The 22,526-nt window shown below is 43.1% G+C and overlaps 1 protein-coding gene across 1 annotated transcript in view; it reads right to left on the bottom strand.

Moving 5' to 3' along the window:
- RHOU (ras homolog family member U) overlaps positions 1 to 5,818 on the bottom strand; it is an 11,063-nt gene extending 5,245 nt beyond the window's left edge. Inside the window, exons 1-2 of the mRNA XM_032242382.1 lie at positions 5,271 to 5,818; positions 3,550 to 3,608 (exon numbers count right to left, since the gene is read on the bottom strand). Of these exons, the coding sequence (XP_032098273.1) occupies positions 3,550 to 3,608; positions 5,271 to 5,532 (321 nt within the window). The 5' untranslated portion in view covers positions 5,533 to 5,818. The remainder of the gene's footprint in view (positions 1 to 3,549; positions 3,609 to 5,270) is intronic.
- Between the last annotated feature and the right edge of the window lie 16,708 nt (positions 5,819 to 22,526).

Raw genomic sequence — 22,526 nt, forward strand, 5'->3', positions numbered from 1 at the left:
GCCTCTTCAGGTAGCTGCCCCCCCAGGTAGCTCCCCCCTCAGGTAGCTGCCCCCCCAGGTAGCTGCCCCCCCAGGTAGCTCCCCCCTCAGGTAGCTGCCCCCTCAGGTAGCTGCCCCTTGGCCATGCCCTGGCATCTGGGGTTACATTACTGAGAAAAAGGAGGGCAAGCACAAGGGCTGAGCCTTCTGAGTGGGCTTTGGAAAGGTATCTCCCCAGATCTCTTGAGATTCTGGCTAAGGAACTTGAGAAGTAAAACAGAAATTAGACCCTCTTGCTCAGTGCCTGACCAGAAACCGTAGATATTTGATGAATGCAATACACACGTGCAATGAGGACAACTGGAATGCACCCTTTAAAAAAAAAAAAGGCACTCTGAGGCCAAGCAATTTGCATGTGCTTGCCAGATCTGCAGTATAGATGCCACACAGGATTCTGATCAGGGTGGGCAGGGCAGAGAGAGAAGACTGGATTCTACGTCCCTCTTGTTTGGCTGCAACTTGATTTTTTTTTTTTTTTTTTTTTTAGTACCTTATGGGTCAAAAGGCTGAAGAATTTTCAGCTTATTGGCAATTCTCCAGTGAACTACTCCTATTTCAGCAATACTTTTTCTCTTATGCCAAAGGTATGTTTTTTCAAGTCTCCAATCTGTCTCTGATCAATCTGCCCTTGAGACTGTAAGCCCAGTGTTATAAACTCCTGTTGACATCTTACAGACTCACCTACCCTCCCTAACCAGAAAAGCCAAAGGTACAAGAAGTGATTTCTTCAGCCTCTAGAGCCATACTCTCCTTCCATTAATTTCTGTGGGAAACCCACACTCCAGCTCCACATCCCCAAGTTCCAGCCTATCTGTGTTCATACTGATGCTCCGGGCATCTGAAGTGGAGGTCAGTGAAGTCACTTAACCCTCAAGGTTCTTATGTCAACTGCCTAGAAGAGGTATGTGTTCCTTACTCCATAAGGAAACATGGCAGGTATCACAGCAAGTCCCCTAAAATGTATTTTATCATACCAAGACGAGGGAGAGTAAAAAAGAACTACCACTTTGACCAGCTTGGCTAGTAGTCTAAACAAAGACTAATTTATAAATGGGGTAACAGGAAAACAAAAACACAAATACCTGACTTAGCTTACCAGCAGCATATTTTTCACAGTTTTTGAAGTTGGTTTTCTACAAATTTTTAGATTGTGGTCTTATTCATTAATTAATTGGGTATTTTCTTCTAACCAGAACACAAAAGTTAATAAATACAGTAAATCTCATTGAAAATATTGCTGGGGGACCAGAATAATAATTTCCAAACAAACTGAAGCTTATAAGTGTAGCACCAAGACCTTCATTTTTCCCTAATTATAAACTTTTTTGGATAAAAATACTTCTAAAGTGATGTATGTGCTTCCCTGATTTTTAAACAGATTATTCTAAGGAACAATTTAACTCTTCCTTGATAATTCAGAGTCATTTTTACAACATTTTCCTAGTAAAATTCCTATTTGTCTTTCAAAACTCTGCTGAGAGGGTTTCCTGCCAGGCCCAGCCAGCCTGCACCTCTGACCTGGAGCCTCTTTCCTTCCCTTAGCTTGCTCCTTCACAAGCTTCCGTGAACTGGTTTTTCTTCCCTCCACACTGTAAGTCTATTAAGGGGCAGGCCCACGACTTATGGTTGCACCCTCACCACTGGTCCTCCTCTGGTTGATCCATTCTATAAAACCACAAGATTAAGGCCTGCTATGTGCCAGGCACTACACTGGGCACTGGGCATGAAACCCCAGCTCAAGAAGCTGCATCCTGCTTGAAGAGCCAACACTTACGAGGAGCCCAGTGGTGGACAGTGATATTTGAGTGACGTCCTGGAGCAGGTAGGTGTACTGAGCTTCTGCTCCTCCCCATAAAGCTCCCTGATAACTATGCCTTTGGACCTCCTGTGTTTTCCTGACTTCCGTCTTATCTTCAGGCTCTGACTTCAGCAAGGATGACTATGCTTAATGAGATGTTCCTCTGCCTGTGTTTTAAAGATCGGGAAACCTGACCCCCAGTAGGCAAAGCATTCTCACTTCATACAAGGAAATGAAGCTTGAATTATAAGTACCACCATGGCATTCAGGAAGACTCAGTACTAGAAGTGACTGTACTCTTTGATTTTTTTTTATCTTTTTTTCCAAGAGACGATCTTGCTCTGTTGCTCAGGCTGGGGTGCAGCGGTACCATCATAGCTCACTACAGCCCCAAACTCCTGGGTTCAAGCCATCCTCCTGCTTCAGCCTCCCAAGTGGCTACTGGCTGGGACTACAGGCAGTGCCACCACACCAGGCTAATTTTTTTATTTTGTAGAGGTGATATCTTGCTATGCTACCCAGGCTGGTCTCAAACTCCTGGCTTCAGCAATCCTCCCACCTCAGCCTCCCAAAGAGTATAAAGCACCACACCCCGCCTGATTTTTGTTTTCTACAGGCAATACAATATGGACAGTGCTTGGTTTTTCCAAGCTGAGGTGCTCCCATACTATGGCCTCCACTGGCCCAGTGTTCCTTGGAGATCAAGGCTACCCAGTCTTGTATCATCTTAAGGTTTAAAAAATAAGACCTGTCCTCAGTTCTGAATCTGCTGTCCCAGAGTAGGTGAGCAACTTGGAAGCTCTGGCTTAGATGAGGCTCTGGGGGCCAGTGGAAAACCAATGCCTTCCTAAACATACATGGTCATGCGATGGCACCTCAGAAAGTGAAGGGGGCACTTTCACCTGCCTACAAAATACATCTGGGATTTGCTGAACCCTAGAACATACTATAGAGACAAGTTCATTAACTATCACTTTGCCAAAATCAAGTACTACTGGGAGTTCACAAGGCACAGCCTGACTTCAGTGACTCGAGGGCCCACCAAGCAGGGGGTTCTTGTGGGGACCACAAAGAGGGAATCCCACCCTTCCTAGCTATTTCCTCCAAGTGCCCAGCCCTCAAGACAAGAACCAGCATTCACAATTTGGATAGAACAAGCCCAGTTGGTTCATCCCTCCAGCTTAGGACTACTCTGACAAATGTATCTGTGCTTCAGGGAATGAGGCTGGTCCGAATGAGTCAAACCATAGCTCAGGAAGGGAAATACTAACCCTTACTGATGTAAATTCCATCATTTTCTTAAGGAAATTTCTTAAATATCTGACTCACTGGCCTTTAATAAAATGATTATATCACTACCGTACTTTGGGAAATGACGATAAAACATCGCTGAAATTTTTTTCATAAAAACCAGGGAGTAAATAACAGAAATCCTTTAAGATAAGAGCTGTTCTTGACCCTGCTCCCTCCCTTGCTTGGCTACGTAGAGCTGGGCCAAACCCTGTTATATTAGTTTGGAGGTATCTTCCTCTGCTTCCTGTCCCCCAACCCCTGGCCCCTGCCCACCCTCAGAGAGAGGCCAACAGCAGGGGTGGGTCCACTTCATGAGGCTTTGGAATGACCCAGTTACTGACTGAGGGAATCAAAGATTATTTGGAAATCTTTAAAGGGCTGTTTCCTTTCCCAGCACTGAGCTGTAACATGATACTGACCTGTCCCGCAGTGTCACAGAGCTGGAGTCTCACAGGCCGCCCATCCACAGACACCACAGCTTAAAAACAAAACCAAAATGACAATCAGGAGGTGTCTTTTAACCCCTTCCGGAATCCTAATAGTTTTAGCTTGCACTATCATTTTCACTCCAAACTCCTCTGCTCCTATTCTACGTCCTCTAATGAATTAAAGACTCACCTAAAACAAGGGGGCCCTGTGGAGGCGTCTTTGTATACAAACCCGGGGCTGGCAAGTCATTCCATTGCCACGGGCCAGGCAGCAAATCCCCCAGCCCTTTGATGGTGCCCCCAGAAAGGCCTATGCTTTTCTCCCAGTCCTGGAAGATTTATTTTCCTGTCACACTTGTTTCAAAGGCCCTAAAAACAACACTGGGGGTAAATGGGAAGCAACGCTGCAGTTTTAAATCAGTGGAAAACCTCACAAATAATTTTGTTTTCCCTTGAGAAAAGTTCCCCAACTTCAGGGTTTATCATAAAATTCTAGTTTGTTTTGAGAACATGTGCAAACACAGACTGCCCGCATTGTCCCGTTTAAAAATGAGGGCACTCCTTATCTCTATGGCAGGTCAAAAGGAGGATTAAAAAAGAAGAAAAAAAACTCAAGCCCACCTTTCCACTGGGCTCCGGGACTCGAGGAGTGTGGCAAGGCCTGCAGCAGACATGTTGTGGAGGTTTCTATTTTAATTAAGCCCTCACTTTTATCTCTTTCTACACAACTTTCTAATTGTTTCTAAATGTTTACACTATTCAGCAGGGTGGGAGGAGAAACAGTGCCCTGTGGTGGGAACCCACCAGTATAGCACCCATTTTTCTAGGGTACCTTTGGGATGAAAGGAAGGTCAGGGAAGCAACTTTAAAAAAAAGAAGAAGCAAGACAGTTAAGTGTTTCATACTAGCTTCTGTGAATTTTAACTTTTTCTTAAATTTCTAAAAGACCTGAAAAATCAAGATAAAGAAATCCTTTATCATTTTATCTACCAAGGGAAATGACATCGCACCGGTACATAAGGGCTTTAAGCAGCTTCAAGGGATCCTGAAAAGATAACAACAATCAGAATCCGAGCCCATGCTGGTGGGGAAGGTGGTGGGGCTCAGAAGAAAGAAACGGTGTTTACTCTCCAGGCTTCGTCCAAACCTAAGCCTTCACGAGGGCTGCTCGGGCTATTTTCACTAAATCAAGTGTTTTCCCGGCGTCTCCGCGGCTCTTTAAAGTGGAGATGCCCCTCGTGAGCTGAGCCTGAGCCGCCAGAAAGGAAAGGGGCTACGCTCAGGGCCACAGATAAAGGCACCTGCGCGTCACCTTCTGACTGAAACTCCGCAGCGGCGCCAGTGACGTCGCCCTCAGGAAACTTTGCTCTAACGCAGCAAACTGGCCGGGCAGCCTGAACTCAACCTCTTTCACTCCTGCTTATCTGTTGCTTTTTTTTTTAATTGGCTCTGACTGCCCCTCCGCCCTCCCCTCACCAAGCTCTGGTTGTAGGGCTCCCCATTCCCCCGTGGCCCTTTCGTGTTTGCTCCGTGCTTGCCTGGTCCCTGAGACTCAGGAAACGTCCTGCACTCCTCATTTGCCCGGCTTCCCCGCCGGAGCCGCGCGGGGGCCCTGCAGCCCCCTGGGGAGCCCCGCGACCCTCGCGCCATCCTCCCTCCACTGGGCGGACCGCGGCCACGAGCCCCCGGCCCCGGCCCCCAGGCCAGCTCACCCGAGAAGTTGTCGAAGGCGGTGGGGATGTACTCGGTGGGGTAGCCGTTGGTGGTGTAGCTTACCACCAGGCTCGTCTTGCCCACCGCGCCGTCGCCGACCAGCACGCACTTGACGCCGCGCCCCTCGGCACCGCCCGCGCGCCCCCGGCCCCCCGGCTCCCCAGGCCCGCGTGCCCCGCGTCCCCCGCGCTCCCGACGCGGCGGCACCGGAGGGGCCTCGCAGCGGTCGGGAAAAGCGGGGTCCCCCTGCTGCGGGGGCATCGATCCGCGAGAGCGGGCTTGCGGGCGCGGGAGAGCAGGGCCGGCCCGACCGCCCCTCCGCCCCGGAGGGTTGCGGGAGGGAGGAGCTGTCACCGACAGCTGCGGGCGCGTCCCCGGCCCCTGAGAGTGGCTCTTCCGGGCCGCACGGCTCGTAGACAAAGGCGGCCGGGGAGGGTCGTGGCTCCTCGCTCCGGCGGCGCCAGCCGCTCTGCCCCGCGCGATTGGAGGACAGCGGTCCGAGCGCCGTGGATCCCGAGCGCTCTGTCTCCGCCCGGCTTCCCGGCGACACGACGCGTGGGGGGCGGGCAGGCGGGCGGGGAAGGAAAAGAGGCGGGTCCGGCCGGGCAGCTGAGTCCCCGCGCCGAGGCCACAGCGCCCTCCGCCTGCGCGCCGCGCTCTTGCACCAGTGCCCGAGGCGGCGCCGCGACCCGGCAGGCGGGGATGCGAACACTGGCACAGGAGAACCTGGAGCACACGTTCTGTAGGACCCCCCAGCACCTGCTCCGGGAAGCGGCCCTGGAAGGAGCCAGGCCGGCCTCGGCAGCCTCCTCCCCAGCTCCCGAGACGGTCACCACCGCGCGACTGGCCCGGGAGGTTCCGCTTTCTGGCGCCCACGCTAGCCGGCAAGCCCAAGCCGCCTCCTTTTCCCCGCTGGCCACCGCTCCACCCAGGGGGGAAAACCAAGTGTCCTGGAGGCCTGTCCTGCGAATAAGATTGAATTAACCGGCAGCTTTTTTCCTTGTTTAAGTCTAAGTGCGGCTGATCGTGTGATTTTTCTCATTTTGAAGCAACAGGATGCCAGCTTCATTGTGACTTTCTCTTTTGGCATGCTGTGAACATTTATACATTTATGCTCCAGCAAATTTTTTATAGCCCCACATCCTTCACTTATTTAAATGTAATTCGGAGACATTAATACATCTGAAAACAAGTATTCCGTTCCTCTTTGATTCCTTTCTCTCTCTGCCTTCTTTCTACATGTGGTTGACAGTCCATTCAGAAAAAGGACGCCTCTTCTGGGCCAAGTTAGAACACAAACAGTCCTGGGGGTGTACGTACGGTGTGGTGTGAGAAGAGCCACATATTATTAATATACATATTGATACTATTACTATTACTAGTGGTAGCAAAAATAATAATAAATATTGAGCTTTCATAATGTGTCACATACTGTTGTAAGCACTCTTCATGAACTAATTCTTTTAATCTTCACGTTACTTATGGCCATTTTACAGATGAGAACACCTGAGGCACAAAGATATTGCATAACATTTTTGGATTCCACAAGCTAGTAAGTGGCAGTGCCAGAATCCAAACCCAAATAGCTCCAGAGCCTGAGCTTCTACCCAAAGTCCTGGAGGCAAAAGTAAGCCAGTATGATCAACGTAGGCTTGAACGTAGGGCCATGGTCAGAATGCAGAGATGGATTAATCAAGAAGTTAGAAGCTTGAATCCAGGACCCCTGGCTTGCAAAGGACACGTTTGCATTGCTGGGAACCCTAGCAATGTGCACCCATGGTAATATGTTACTGTAAATTTTGAAAAAAAAAAAAAAATTTAATCACCACCAGTTAAATTCACCATCTTTTTTAACTCTAACTTATCCTCATATTGAGTGACTTTGAAGAGGCCATGAACAGACCAGGGCCAGTGTTAAGTTTTGAGCCTCAGGCACCTGGCTTGCCTCTCCCCAGCCCTGGCTTCGCCGAGATAGTTTATGTGGTTTACAGTTCTCCCTGTAGTTATGCTGGTGCTGGCCACCCAGGTGTAGGAACAGCTACCACTGACGTACCTACTACCCTCTATGAAAGTCACATTGGTGTCCTGAACAGTCTTTTTTTTTTTTGAGATGGAGTTTCACTCTTGTTACCCAAGCTGGAGTGCAATGGCGCGATCTTGGCTCACCGCAACCTCCGCCTCCTGGGTTCAGGCAATTCTCCTGCCTCAGCCTCCTGAGTAGCTGGGATTACAGGCACGCGCCACCATGCCCAGCTAATTTTTTTTGTATTTTTAGTAGAGACGGGGTTTCACCATGTTGACCAGGATGGTCTCGATCTCTTGACCTCGTGATCCACCCGCCTCGGCCTCCCAAAGTGCTGGGATTACAGGCGTGAGCCACCGTGCCCAGCCATGAACAATCTTACTTTCCCCAACACTAGAAGGGTTCCAGTAGCAAAAGAGTAGCAGAGCTCGAGATGGGCAGAGCAGGAAGCTAGTCTGGCAATTCTTTCCATCATAAAACTCCTAGCATCTGCTGGTGCAGTGGCTCACACTTGTAAGCCCAGCACTTTGGGAGGCTGAAGCCGTCAGATCGGTAGAGGCCATGAGTTTGAGACCAGCCTGGCCAACATGGCAAAATCCTGTCTTTACCAAAAATTTAAAAATTATCCAGGTATGGTGGCTCACTCCTGTAATCCCAGATACTCCAGAGGCTGAGATGGGAGGATCACTTGAGCCTGGGAAGTCGAGGTTCCAGTGAGTCCTCGATCAGCCAGTGCACTCTAGCCCGGGTGAGAGTGAGAGACTGTCTCAAGAAGAAACAAACACAAAACAACACAGCATTGTTAGAAAAGGTTTGGCTCTCTCAACTATACCTGATCAAGACAGAAGTTCTCACTTGTCAGCAACGTACCTGTACTGAAATGCAGCAGATACAGTTATAAATGGACCATACATTTTTGGAGAAAAATCCCATGAATTAAATGATCTGAATTCCCATGTTTATAAAGACATAAGCCTATAGTAGCACAACAAAAAGCAAGCTCGCCTGTGTGTGAAGTAGCTTCCTGTCGTTCCTATAGAAAATGTCTTACAAAACTGAAGAAGCGATCAGAGGGTATGCAACTGAAAAATGTAAATAGTCTAACAGAATATGTCAAGCAGTTTATTAAAATATTATGTCATGTATTTTGTTGAAGTTTATGGGATTCATTAGTTTTTTATAAATTTGTAACTTATTGTGATGCATTTCTCCCTTTAAACATTTATTTTTGTATCTAACTTTCTATTCTTTTTATATATTTTTTTCTTAAGTCTCACAAATGTGATAAGCCTCAGGCCCTACAAAACTTGTCTTTGCCCCTCCGTCTGGCCAGCTGTCAGCTTTTGTGTCCTGTGCCTCCCCCTCTTGCTTTACCCGCTCTCATGCTGAATATCATCCCACGCCCACTCATTTGAGCCCATTTTTCTGGATTCAACTTAATCAGCTCCCTGCATTGTTATCTAAAATGCCCAGAACTAATGTTTGCCTTATTCATAAGACTCTTTTGTAGGCGACATAGGAAAGCAGACCCCACGCCAAACAGTTCAGTATTTCATCTAAGTCCAAAAGCAGAGAGATGACAGAATGGCTACCACCGTCGGGGGCTACAAGAAGCCCTTCAAGGTGTGTGGCCTCAAACTATATAATATATTTGTTTGTTTCTTTGCTTATTGTCTGTCTCCTCTTACAAGCTCCATGAAATCAGAAACTTAATGTTGCTCATTCCTGTATCCCACACTTAGAAGCACGTAAGGCAAGTAGTAGGTGCTTAATAAATACTTAAGCAGTGGTAAATATGTAAGTGAAAGTAAAACATGTTTTGAATTTGACAGTTCTGTAAAAAAGAAAAAGAATGTAAAACATGAGCTCTCAAATCATGGACAGTTGTATTTTTATGCTTTTATAAAATATTTTTAGAATGAATGAAGGGAATTTGACCACTTCTTGCAGCTATTAGTATAAAACCATGTCTTTGCTCAGTTTTAAGACAAAAAAAAATGTATTATCCCTCATGTATTCCCATTTGTTTTTCACCAAGACAGTGCAATGCCTTCATCGTGCGGTGGGTCTAGTAAATTCAGAAAATGCTGGCACATGGCTGGGTGCAGAATTTCCTTTCTTAAGATTTGGTCTCTGTGAAGCCCTCCTGCCCAGCTGTGAGCATTAATTTCCCCCCACCACCACCACCTACCCACTACACCCCTCCAGGACTTCCAGCAACCTACCCGTGGGCCCCCAACAACATGACAGAGAAGCTGTCTTCCCCTTGAACTACAAGTCTGTAACCCCGTCCTCTTTCTTCCACAAACTTGCTCTTTCTCCGCTTAGGTGTCACCTCCTCCAAGAGTGTTTATTTTTGTGCCTAATTTTCTATGTTTAATTTTTTTTTTTTTTAAGGTGGGGTTTCACCATGATGGCCAGGCTGGTCTTGAACTCCTGACCTCAGTTGATCCAACCACCTCTGCCTCCCAAAGTGCTAGGATTACAGGCATGAGCCACCATGCCCGGCTGTATTCTCTTTCTTAATGAAGTCCTCAAAATGCCATAAGCTTCAGGCCGTACAAAACTTGGCTTTGCTTCTCTATCTGGCTATCTGTCAGTTTTTTGTTCCAGAGCCTCCCTCTCTTGCTTTACCCCTTTTTATGTTGAACTGTCCCACACCCACTCATTTGGGCACATTTTCTGGACTTGACTTCATCAGCCCCTTAATAGCCTTATCTAAATGCCCGGAACTAATGCTTGCCCTATTCATAAGACTCTTCTACACCCCGATGCCAGATTGGTGTTTCATTCAAGTCCAGAAATGTTCCCTGATCCCTTATATGGATGTACATGTGCTTGTCCCTATCACAGACCTTATCTAGTGAAATCATCTACTGATGACACAGCACCTACCCTTGCTCATAATCCCCTAAAAGGCAGGATCCTCAGTTCACAATCTTCCCCACAACACAGTACTAATACATTTTCTAGGATTTTTTCCATCAAGTTATTTTAACTGTTCCACTAGCAAATAATTAATTAATAGTGAATTTGTAGTTTTTTACTAAAATGGTAAGAAAAAAAAAAAGGTCCTAATAGACTTTCCACTGTGTACCTGTGATTTTTGTATATTTTGATATAATTAGGAAATAAATTTTTATCTGCTCAACATATTCCTTGCCAGGTGTCATTGCCATCGTCACATTGAATGTAAAGCTGTTTTTCCTGCTATTTATAACATTTCACCATTTACTGTATAGCAAATCCGAACAGCACAGTTTTTGGATCTTTCATATTAGCAGGTCATATAACTCTGTGTGTTCATTCACTCTTTAAACTGTAACCCTTTGCCTTGGACACATTAATCTGATTTCTTTCCTTCAGCAGTGCCCGAGATTTTTAATACCCTATAAGAGGACATCGGAGAAAATATTTCTCTAAAGCTGGGCAGTATATTGCCAACATTGCTGTCTGCTCCCAGAATTCCCTTCTTTGTATGGCTCTGGGCTAAAGTTGTCCAGAGATATGATTCTTAGAATTGGGAAGACTGAAGGGAAATGGAGGAGGGTCACATGGTCAAACATGTCAGTGGATGGACACAGCGGGGCCCAGCGTGTCCTCACTAGCCTCCAGCTTTGCGACATCATCATCTCTTCTGGCTCTGCTAACCCAGAGCAGCCATCAGCCCTCACCCTGCCCCTGAGCCCCAAAGAGGCTGCAGTCCCTACATCTCATGCCTCAAGCTGCCCATCCACAGCCCCCTAGTGGCCACATCTGCATAACTTACCATTGGATTTTCTCCCTGTACCCACTGGTACCCTGCACGAGGGCTTCAGCTGGACAAGGTTAGGCATTGTTTCCCTCTGAACTTCCCCAGCAAGTCCCGAACTTGTGAAAGCTCTTCTTCCTTATTCCTATACCATGGAGTGGCTCTGATTTCCTGACTGAGCCCTAACCAATAGTTTCTTCTTTTCCACTGGGGATGTCATCCTAGGAAAAAGAAAAAAATGACAAGAAAAATGTCTTGACATGTTTCACTAGAGAAGATGGGAAATCATATAAATGTCACCAAACCAGCAAATGGGCTACCAGTGGCTCCTTTCAGGAGTCACAAACATCAGCTAGTGTCACAGTAAAGGCTCAGACCATGTGGTTGGATGCACTGATACTAGTTTTCCTGCCTCCAGAAGTCCTTTCATCACCTGCCATCACCTTGCTGATAATGAGAATGAATTAATTAAGCTCTCCCATTGGTATCATGAAAGTTTCAGGTGTAAGAATCAATCCTTAATTTTGATTATAAAATAATATTTCTGAAACTGTTTATGTTGTTTTTACTAGTTAGATTAGGCTATGCTATGCTGCAGTAATAAGTGAACTCAAAATTTCAATGTCTAGAAACATAGGAGTTAATTTTTTGATCATGCAAAATTCACAGCAGATTTAGTAGCTCCCTTTAAAGTGGTGATTCAGGGATGCAGTCCGCTTGCATCTTGTAACTATGCCACCTGGGACACACATTTCCGTGTGTGTGTACCCTGCATTTGTATGTATGAACGTGTGCATTCCTGTCTGTGTAGGTACCCATGCATTTCTATGAGTGAACACATATATTTCTGTGGGTGAACAAATGTGTATAATGGCAATTTTATAAGAGCTCAAAACTAGAAACCATAACAATGGATGAGTTACTTTCTAAATTCGTGTTATACTACGATTCAGTCAGAAAAATGAGTAAACATACAAGAATGAATCTTATCAACTCAATGAGAAGTGAAAGAAGCCGGACACAAAACAGTATAAACTATCTTATTTGATTTATATAAAGTTTAGAAATTGAGAAAACTCGGCCAGGAGTGGTGACTCACGCTTGTAATCTCAGCACTTTGGGAGGTCGAGGCAGGTGTATCACAAGGTAGGGGTTCGAGACTAACATGGCCAATATGGTGAAACCCCATCTCTACTAAAAATACAAAATTAGCCATGCATGGTGTCACGCGCCTGTAGTCCCAGCTACTTGGGAAGCTGAGGCATAAGAATCGCTTGAACCCGGGAGGCAAAGGGTGCAGTGAGCTGATATTGCACCACTGCACTCCAGCCTGGGCGACAGATCAAGACTTCAAAGAAATTGACAAAACTGATCAGTGCTAGATGTCAGAGTAATTGAGGGCACTTGTTACATTCAGGAAGGAAAGGGGACATGGGAGGCTTCTGATATTCAGGTGATGTTCTATTTCTTGATCTGAGTGGTGATTTTATAGGTGTGCACTTTATAGTAATTATTTGCCATATATTTGTTTCATTCACTTTTGTGAATTGCTATATTTTTAAATTTTAATGATTAAACAAATTCAAACATATATATCATATTAAATAGAACTCATGGTTATTTGCATTGCAAAAAACTATTTGCTTTAGCCTAGCACATTGCTAATCACATATTGTACACTTTTTGAATTAAATAACACTCATAAAATTTAAATGTGATTTGAGAACCAAAATCCTCTATTTGTACAAAGCTTTTCCAGGAACATGAAGCACTGTACATCATTTACATCCCTAACATTTATTTTTAATGGGGGTATCACCTTCCACCAGGACTATTTGTGTTTCAATATCTTTAACTAACTGAACTGGTTCTGCAGAATTATCACAAGAGATAAATGGTAATTTATATACATAAGTTCTGGAAGAAAAATGAAACCACTAGGGAGGGCCCTTAGAGGGATGGCAGGTCAATTTGCCTAGAGAAAAAAGACTAGACTCGCTGCCAACATGGAAGACAGATCCTGTGCTAGGCAGGCTGAGCTATGCTGGTGGCACCATTCCTGCATCAGTCTTGGTTTATTTTCCTCTGTTAAATCCCCTTCTCTGGGTCTTCTCAGCTGTTTCAACCCTGCTGTTTCTCCTCGATGAGAAAGGCCATCTCCGTTCCCTGGGACCTAGAACTGCTGCAGCAATCCCAATTGGCCTTCCCAGCCATCTGACTCTTCCTTTGAATAGGAAAGCCTCCTTCTTTCCAGGCCTTCAGAGCAACTGATATGTTTCCAACTTCCCTCCCCAAACACACATCACAGAAACTGCCCAGGCGAAATGTTCCCCAGCTGCCCAAGTTCTCAAAATGATAAGAACTCATTAGAAACCCCTCTTAGCTATTGCAGAACTGTGGTCTCCCCTAATTTGAGTTTATATGTATAAAAGGAGACCAGGATAACTCCAGGGATGGCCTGACAAACCAAACTTATCATTGACTGAGAAATGGAAGATTCCAGCAAATGGCAGGTTTGGGGAGAAAGATTAGGAATTCAGTTTGTACATATGAAGTTTGAGTTGCCTAGGAGATGTCCAAGAGGAAATATTGGACAGACAATTGAACATACAAGTCTGGAGTTCCAAGGGAGGTGCTGGTGAGAGGTATAAGCTCACAGTTTCACCAGCATGTGGACGAAGGATGAGAGAGCTTAGATGGGAGTGAGGACCCAGAAAAGAAGAGGCCCAAGGACTGAGCTCTGAAGACTCCCTTGTTAAAGAAAAAAGACTGACATTTTAAGAGCTAGAAAGTATTAAGGCCAAATATCAGGCACTGAGAAAGAAGAAATAGAAAAGCTAGCTGCCAAAAACTCTGTCTGTAGGATTAAGAGCTTATCCCCACAGGTACCTAGCATCTTACTGCCGTTAGCCATTTAGCCCATTTGAACTTGAAACAATTCTTGTTTCCTTTGTTTACAGTGTGGCCAGTAATAAATCTGACACGGCACTGTTGCCACCCTATTTTAAGGACACCAGCCACTGCCTTTTTGCCTGTTTGCCAATGAATTGTTTCATTGGTTTCTGGTGCTGGGTTGGATTTCAGTGAAAGAAGTCCCAGCTACAGTGGAAAACAAAGGCTGAGCATGGTGGCTCACACCTATAATCCCAGCACTTTGGGAGGCTGAGGTGGGTGGATCACTTGAGGTCAGGAGTTCAAGATCAGCCTAGTTAACATGGTGAAACCCCGTCTCTACTAAAAATACAAAATTAGCCCATGCTTGTAATTCCAGCTACTTGGGAGGTTGAGGCAGGTGAATCTCTTAAACCCAGGTGGTGGGGGTTGAAGTGAGCCAAGATCATGCCATTGCACTCCAGCCTGGACAACCAGAGCCAAACTCCATCTCAAAACAAAACAAACTGGGTAGTTGTGGGGGTGTGTCCTCAGGACACAGCCCTTAACCAAACAGTCCGATTTTCTTTGTCCAGCGCACGTACTGGGTCTTGTTGTGTCAGTAAACAGACCTGCTCAGAGTTCGTTTTCCCTGATAAGGCCCACGAGTGTTCCAAGCTTACTAGATCCAAAGGGACAAGGGCTTGGCTTTGACTAATAATGAAACCGTAGTCACCTCTTTCCTTTTAAAAAGCATTAAAATATCTTGTTTCTGCTTTAGAAAGAAAAATATTCTCTTGAGTCTTCTAAATTATGAGTGAAGCTCTTATAGCTACTGTTTCAAAAGACAAGGTAATGAATTCTATTTTTTTTCTTTTTTCTTTTTTTTTTTTTTTTTTTAGATGGTGTCTGTTGCCCTGGCTGGAGTGCAGTGGCACCATCTCAGCTCACTGCGACCTTCACCTCCCCTGTTCAAGTGATTCTCCTGCTTCAACCTCCCAAGTAGCTGGGATTACAGACACCCGACACCGCGCCCGGCTAATTTTTGTATTTTTAGTAGAGATGGGGTTTCACCATGTTGGCCAAGCTGGTCTCAAACTCCTGACCTCAAGTGATCCACCTGCATCGGCCTCCAAAAGTGCTACGATTACAAGTGTGAGCCCCCAAGGTGATAAATTCTAAGCCATCAGTGGGAGTTCAGAAGCCAGACATGACCAGGGAGACATCTGCTGTGCAAACTGGGAAGGCTGTGGAGACTTCGTTAGAGGAAAGCGCTGGTTAATATTTCTTATTTCCCTGGAGCACGGTCTGGTAGGGGTGCAGGGCCAGGGGTGGGAAATGACTTCTCTACATTGTTCCAGAGCAAATGAAGGATATTTTCCTAATTCTTTTTGTGAAGCAAGTAGAATATTGATACCTGAACTTGATACAGAGCATAAAAAAATAAAATTACAAACCAATATTACGTATGAAAATTGAGGTAAATTTTAAAAATAAAATATGTATAAACAATTTAACACCACATTAAGAAAATAATACACTGTGGCCAAGTGGGAATTATTCCAGCAATTCAAATTTGATTCAATATTAGGAAGCCCATTAATATAATTAATGCACCATATTAATAACTTTGAGAAGAAAAATCATATGATTGCCTCCATTGAGGCTATAAAATCTTTTATAATATTATCATCTTCTGAGAGTACAAAAACTCAAACTGGTCTTTCTCTACTCTCATACCACAGTCAACACAGAAGACCTCCATGACCAAATGTGTAGGAGTTTCTCCACATAGCAAGCAAGCAATCAATTCTGCAGCAGACACAAGCTGAGTATCCTCCAATTCCGTTCTGAGAGCATCTACCTGGAGATAGGGTCAGATCCTGCAGTTGGGTCAGTTCTATAAGACTGCCCCCACTCCAGTGCCAGTAGCAAGCCCCAGGTTGTTCTGCCTGTGCTTCCGACTGACCAGCTATAAAACGACCTACCACCGTAGGGATCCTACGACCTCTCCTTGGATTTGATTAATTTACTAGAGTGGCTCATAGAGCTTACTTATGTTTTCCAGTTTATTATAAAGAATATTACAAGCTGGGTATAGTGGCTCACACCTGTAAATCCCAGCACTTTGGGAGGCCAAGCTGGGAGGATTGCTTGAGGCCAAGAGTTTGAGATCAGCCTGGGCAACATAGCAAGGCCCCTATCTCTACAAAAAAATAGAGATAAAAATATTTTTCTACAAAATTTTTCTGCAAAAATAGAAAATAAAAAATTAGCCAAGCATGGTGATGCATGCCCCAAACAAAAAAGGATAGGATAGTACAAAAAGTTACAGAATGGCAAGGGGTTCCATGCCCATCCCGGGCACACCATGCTCCAGAAACCAGCACATGTTCAGCTTTCCACAAGCTATCTGAACCCAGTCCCTTTGGAGTTTTGTGGAGGCTTTATTACATAGGCATGATTGATTAAACCATTGGCCATTGATGAGCAGCTCAACCTCCCTGGAGATTGGGCAGTGGGATTGAAAATCCCAACTCTCTAATCCTGCATTGGTCTTTTGGTGACCAGCCCCCACCTGAAGCTACCTAGGAGTTGCCAGCCCTCAGTCAACCCAATAGCAGAAAAAAAGACACATCACTTTGGAAATTCTAAGAATTTTAGAAGTTGTATGCCAGGAAATGGGTCGAAGACCAAATATATACTTTAAAATATCACAGCATTCATCATTCATTCCTGTTTTTAAAAAAAGAAAGTTTGAAAAAGAAAGTTTGAAAATTTGATATAAATTTATATATTATATGATTTATATATATATAGTCAGACTCAGATATCCAACTAGGTCAGGCAGATACTGGCAGTAAATGGCAATACTACAGGGGGTGCAAACTCCAGCTTTGGGCATTTTATACATGCACACACTCTATATATATATATATATATAAGGGTTTTTAAGATAGGCAGCTCTCTCTCTCTCTCTCTCTCTCAGAGCTGCCTATCTTAAAAACCCTTTTACAGAAGAAACTTATATCTATAAAAGAAATTTCTGTTTGAAAGGATGTCTGACTTTGGGAGGCCGAGGCAGACAGATCATGAGGTCAAGAGATCAAGACCATCCTGGCCACCATGGTGAAACCCCGTCTCTACTAAAAATACAAAAATTAGCTGGGCGTGGTGGTGTGCACCTGTAGTCCCAGCTACTCAGGAGGCTGAGGCAGGAGAATTGCTTGAACCCGGGAGGCAAAGGTGGCAGTGAGCCGAGATCACACCACTGCACTCCAGCCTGGCACCTGGCAACAGAGCAAGACTCTATCTCAAAAAAAAAAAAAAAAGAAAGAAAAGAAAAAGAAAGGATGTCTGAGAGGGAGGACTGGGTAACTAGAAACTCTTACTGTTGTTTTAAATTTATATAACATGTCTTGCCTTTGTTTAAGGTGCTTTTCCTGGCCATCTTGCCTTAACTGGGCCTTTATGTACAGCCTTTTCCCTTGGTTTGAGCAACTGATAGTACAATATTTAGCCCTAAAATCTCAGCTCTGTGCTTTTGAGATATAAATTTTCTACCTTGTTTCACCTAAGAGTCATCCCTTTTGAAGGCAGATAGTGGACTAGCTAACAATTGCTTAGAGCAATAAAACAGATAGTTCTAAGACTGATAGTACAAATGGGAAAAAGAAAAACTATTTGAAAGCTGACAAATGAGAATTCTTCGTGGAAGCTGTAAGACCTGCTTGTGTCTATATGTCTATATGTATTTGTGATAATATTTGGTACAGAAAACTAGTTTTTAAATTGTTGGTAAAATAAAATAAAAAATGACTTCAGGATTGTTATTTAAATACAATATAGACATTTATGCCTGAGTCTATTGGTCAGACAGGTTTATGCTATCTCTGCTTCCAGCTTTAAGGTCATAAAGCTTCTGCTTCTGTTATATTTTTGATATTCACTTGATTTGACTGTGAGCTTATGTTTTTTATTCTGAGCCCCTGGATTCTGGGGTCCACATAGGTGGCCTTGGTAACATCTGGAGACATGTCCTCAGCGCCTATATCACCACCCCCACGCACACAGTCAAGTTCACAATGACCCCTTTCTCCCTGGCCCAGCTTTGCCTTCAGGCCCTTCTGTGAAGGGTTGAATGCTCCAGGCATCATCTTCGCAGCTGTCTTCTGTCCTATATTCTTCAGCTAGTATGTAAATTTAGGACCCGGATGGGCTCTCCCCTTATAGCCACCCTAGGTGTCATGTGGCTACTTGAGATCCAAGATGACTGAAGAAAACATTAGAGAGGGTACCTGTGTCATAGTATTCATATTATTTTCAGTAATTTAAAATCTTAAAGTCATACTATTTTAAATTAAGTACCAGACAATTATAAAATGTCTGAGTTTTTAATAGGTATGTTAAAATACTAAAATATTAATTATTAAACATAAATTTAAGTGTATTTACTTTGGCATCTTATTTTTCTGTGATATAAAAAAAGCTAAATATATATAGATCTGTTAATGAACAAAAATTTGAGCAAAGATGACTTCATAAAAATTACAAAATGGTTTTCATCTATAAATACTGATATAAAACAGTTCAGAATTACTTACTTTTTAGACTTTTACTAAAAGTTAGGGTGACTAAGGGTTAAAATTATAGTTAACATATGTAATTAAAACTACATATATAAGAGAATTTTATATACATAGAGTACTAACAAAAAAATATATGCTTTGGTGAAAAAAGCTACAAAAGAATACAAATACATAGCTGTTGAGAAAAAAGCATTTTGTCCAGTTTAGAAGTTACTTAAAGATTATTTTACAATAAAAGAATTTTAAAAGATATAAATAAAACTAAATAACATAAAAAGTAAGGAAGAAAAAGAACTTTTAAAATTTGGTAAGAGATCATAAAACATTGGCCAGGAATGGTGGCTCACGCCTGTAATTCCAGCACTTTGGGAAGCCGAGGTGGGTGGATTACTTGAGGTCAGGAGTTCGAGACCAGCCTGGCCAACATGGTGTAACCCTGTCTCTACTAAAAACACAAAAATTAGCTGGGCATGGTGGTGGGCACCTGTAATCCCAACTACTCAGGAGACTGAGGCAGGAGAATCGCTTGGACCCAGGAGGCAGAGGTTGTAATGAGCCAAGATCATGCCACTGCACTCCAGCTAGGTGATGAGCAGAACTCCATCTCAAAAAATAATAATAAATAATAAATAAAATAAAAAATAAAACATTTATGAAATCTTTGCATGGTCAAAAGCTGACCGAGATTACTTTGCTTATACGATTTTATTAAAATCAGCTTTACTACTGATAATTCATTAATACAAAAGTAAAATTTTTTTCTTTTAAACAAGACTTCTGTGAAGTAATAATAAAAGATTAAAAAATTTTGTTCACCTTTAGAAACAACCCCCCAAAAAAAAAGAGAAACAGCAAGAAGAGAAAAGGAGAGACAGATTCTGCCTCATGCTGTCTTTATTAGATATTTTAATCTTTTGGAAAACTGGATCTCCTCTTTATCAAAGAACAAAAGGATTTGCTTTTTAAAACCTTTTAATTATCACTAACAAATGACTATTATTTTACAGTGACCTGTGATCATACTTTGATTAAATGTTCTAAACTTTTGACATATTTAATAGTCTTCCCAAAATCAAATATAAAATTCAAAATTAACTCTTTTTAAACCTCAAACTAAATTTGGGATGCTACAGAGGGTCCATACCGCATCCAAAAGACAAATAAACAGGCTTACTTAATATATTTTAATATTTTTTGAGACAGGGTCTTACTCTGTTGCCCAGGCTTCAGTGCAGCTCATTGCAGCTTCACCTTTCCAGGCTCAAGGAATTCTCCTACCTCAGACCCCCAGGTAGCTGGGACTACAGGTGCATACCACCCTACTAGCTAATTTTTTGTGTTTTTTTATAAAGATGGGGTCCTGCTCTGTTGCCTAGGCTGATCTCGAACTCCTGGGCTCAGGCAATCCACTGGCCTCAGTCTCCCAGTGCTAGGATTACAGGTATAAGCCACCATGCCCAGCCTAATATGCTATATAATATGAAAAGTATTGTCAAATAAGAAATAATTTTCAGTTAACTTTCCTTGAGTTATATTTTTGTGAATATATTATTTTAATGTATGTTTGAAAATTGTATAGTATTTTTTAAATTCTGATATGTCTTGGTATATTTTATCAGTCATAATTATGGTTCTTATGTCCTTAGGAATAACTAAATTTTCTCATCAGTTGCATCTTTAATCATGTCCACAGTTAATGGCTTGATTCTGATAGAGTTTTCAAAAGCTCTTTACAAGCAAAGGTACTGTACCTTCAAGGAAGTTCATGGAAAAAGATAAAAAGGACCCTGACAAAAATTCTTTTTTTTTTTTTTTTTTTTTTTTGAGACGGAGTTTCGCTCTTGTTACCCAGGCTGGAGTGCAATGGCCCGATCTCTCGGCTCACCGCAACCTCCGCCTCCTGGGTTCAGGCAATTCTCCTGCCTCAGCCTCCTGAGTAGCTGGGATTACAGGCACGCGCCACAATGCCCAGCTAATGTTTTGTATTTTTAGTAGAGACGGGGTTTCACCATGTTGACCAGGATGGTCTCGATCTCTTGACCTCGTGATCCACCCGCCTCGGCCTCCCAAAGTGCTGGGATTACAGGCTTGAGCCACCGCGCCCGGCCGACAAAAATTCTTAAATACAGATTTGTCAAGACTAGAATCATATCATTTAGACTGGGTAAGAAATTCCCAGAACTCTAACAAAGGGGCTGACTGGTTTATGAAACTGTTAACACAAGCAGGACAAAAACTAATTGAATGCCAAGAAAATACTTTGCCAGATTTTCATGCTAAATCAGCCAATACTAAAACTGTATAGATATGCAATTTAAATGAACTCCATGATTCAAGTGATAACCTATCTAATAAGCAGTGCTTTGCACCTAAATTACAGAAACAAAATTGGTAGTTAAGAGGATATACATCAAATGTTAAGCAGCGTAGACTCATGGAGAACCTGGATGGCTACTTGGTTCTTCCTGAGTCCTTAAAACTTCCATTACATAAAGCTCTATATCCATGACTCATTATAAAAAAGATAAAATGATTCAAATTATATATATAACTGTAGTGACTGTTGTAGATTACTAAAATGGTTTTTAAGACCCACGTTTGGTTGTTAAACCTATAATTCTAGAAAGGTAATAAAAAGTTTAGGTATATTCTGCTATCTGACGGGCCAACCAAACATTTATAGAGATTTCATTCAATTGTCATTTTCAATGCATGTTTTCGGATTGTATAGACGCTTTCCCATGCAAGAAGACTGATGCTGTAATAGGAACTAAAAGATTACTAGGACATGTTTTTTCCTCATGGAACATTCCTAGAAAAATCTCCACCAATACTTGTTTCACTAGACATGTTATAAAACAGTTAAATAAAGCACTACAGCTACAATTGCATTAGGCAAACCTAACTGAATTGACTGGATTGTCTTGATCAAAGGTTTTACAGATTAATGACAATCAGATCCCCAGCTCATGGAAAATGTAAGTAGGTCTCTTACGAAATAATTACTTGAAGGCCTATGCTTCTAATAACAGAACCTCATGTACCTTCTGCTTCTAAACTCTAATATGACTAAACACTACAGACTTTTTTTTTTCTTTTTGAGATAGGGTCTGTCTCAGTCACCTAGGCTGGAATGCAGTGGTGCAATCGTGATTCACTGAAGTGTCAGCCTCCTGGGCTTGAGTGATCCTCCCACCTCAGCCCCTCAAGAAACTGAGACCACAGGCACACACCACCACCCCTAATTTTTTTATTTTTTGTAGAAATTGGGTCTTACCTTGTTGCCCAGGTTGATCTCGAACTCCTGGCCTCAAGCATCCTCCCACCTCATCCTCCTGCCTCAGCTTCCCAAAGTGCTGAGGTTACAGGTATGAGCTACCATATGCAACCCGATAAGTCTTTAACACATTATGCCAAAGTATATTTTCACCAGGTTAAGAAGAAAAAACAAAACAAAACCTTTCATAGTTTACCAACTGAGGACAATCAAACTCTTCATGAGCTACAACCCTGAGACTAGGTTTTCTGAACAACGAAATCAGAGAAAGACTACTTTTGCCACCCACACTGCAACGACACTTCTCCATTATCCTGACACTCTTCCCTCTTAGTTTGTTCCTTACTTATGTGTCTGTAATTGATAAAACAAGAAAGGGAGTCTTGTGTACGCCCATGGTACCTTTACTTACGAAAGATTTTACAACCAACTTTACACGTGGACAAATTTATGCCTTAGTAAGAAAAGATAAAGGGCCAATGTGGGGAAAAGCAATCTAGTGGTACTTTTGTTACTTCATGATCAGTCAGAAACAGCATTGCGCAGCTCCTCTTAACCTACATCTAAGAGAACGTTGCCAGGCGGCCTTCACTCTCCTAGACGGGCATGATTTGTTAGGTCTTTTCTTCCATGGTTTAGAATAAATGAGACAAAAGTTAGGAAATTCATCCCGCAAAATAAATTTCTATAAGGCTCTATAATAGATTCTACTGCAAAAACTACGGTTACCCAACAGACTTCTTT

Source organism: Sapajus apella, unplaced genomic scaffold, assembly GCF_009761245.1.
Source record: "Sapajus apella isolate SASKATOON/1434 unplaced genomic scaffold, GSC_monkey_1.0 scaffold49, whole genome shotgun sequence".
NCBI lineage: Eukaryota > Metazoa > Chordata > Mammalia > Primates > Cebidae > Sapajus > Sapajus apella.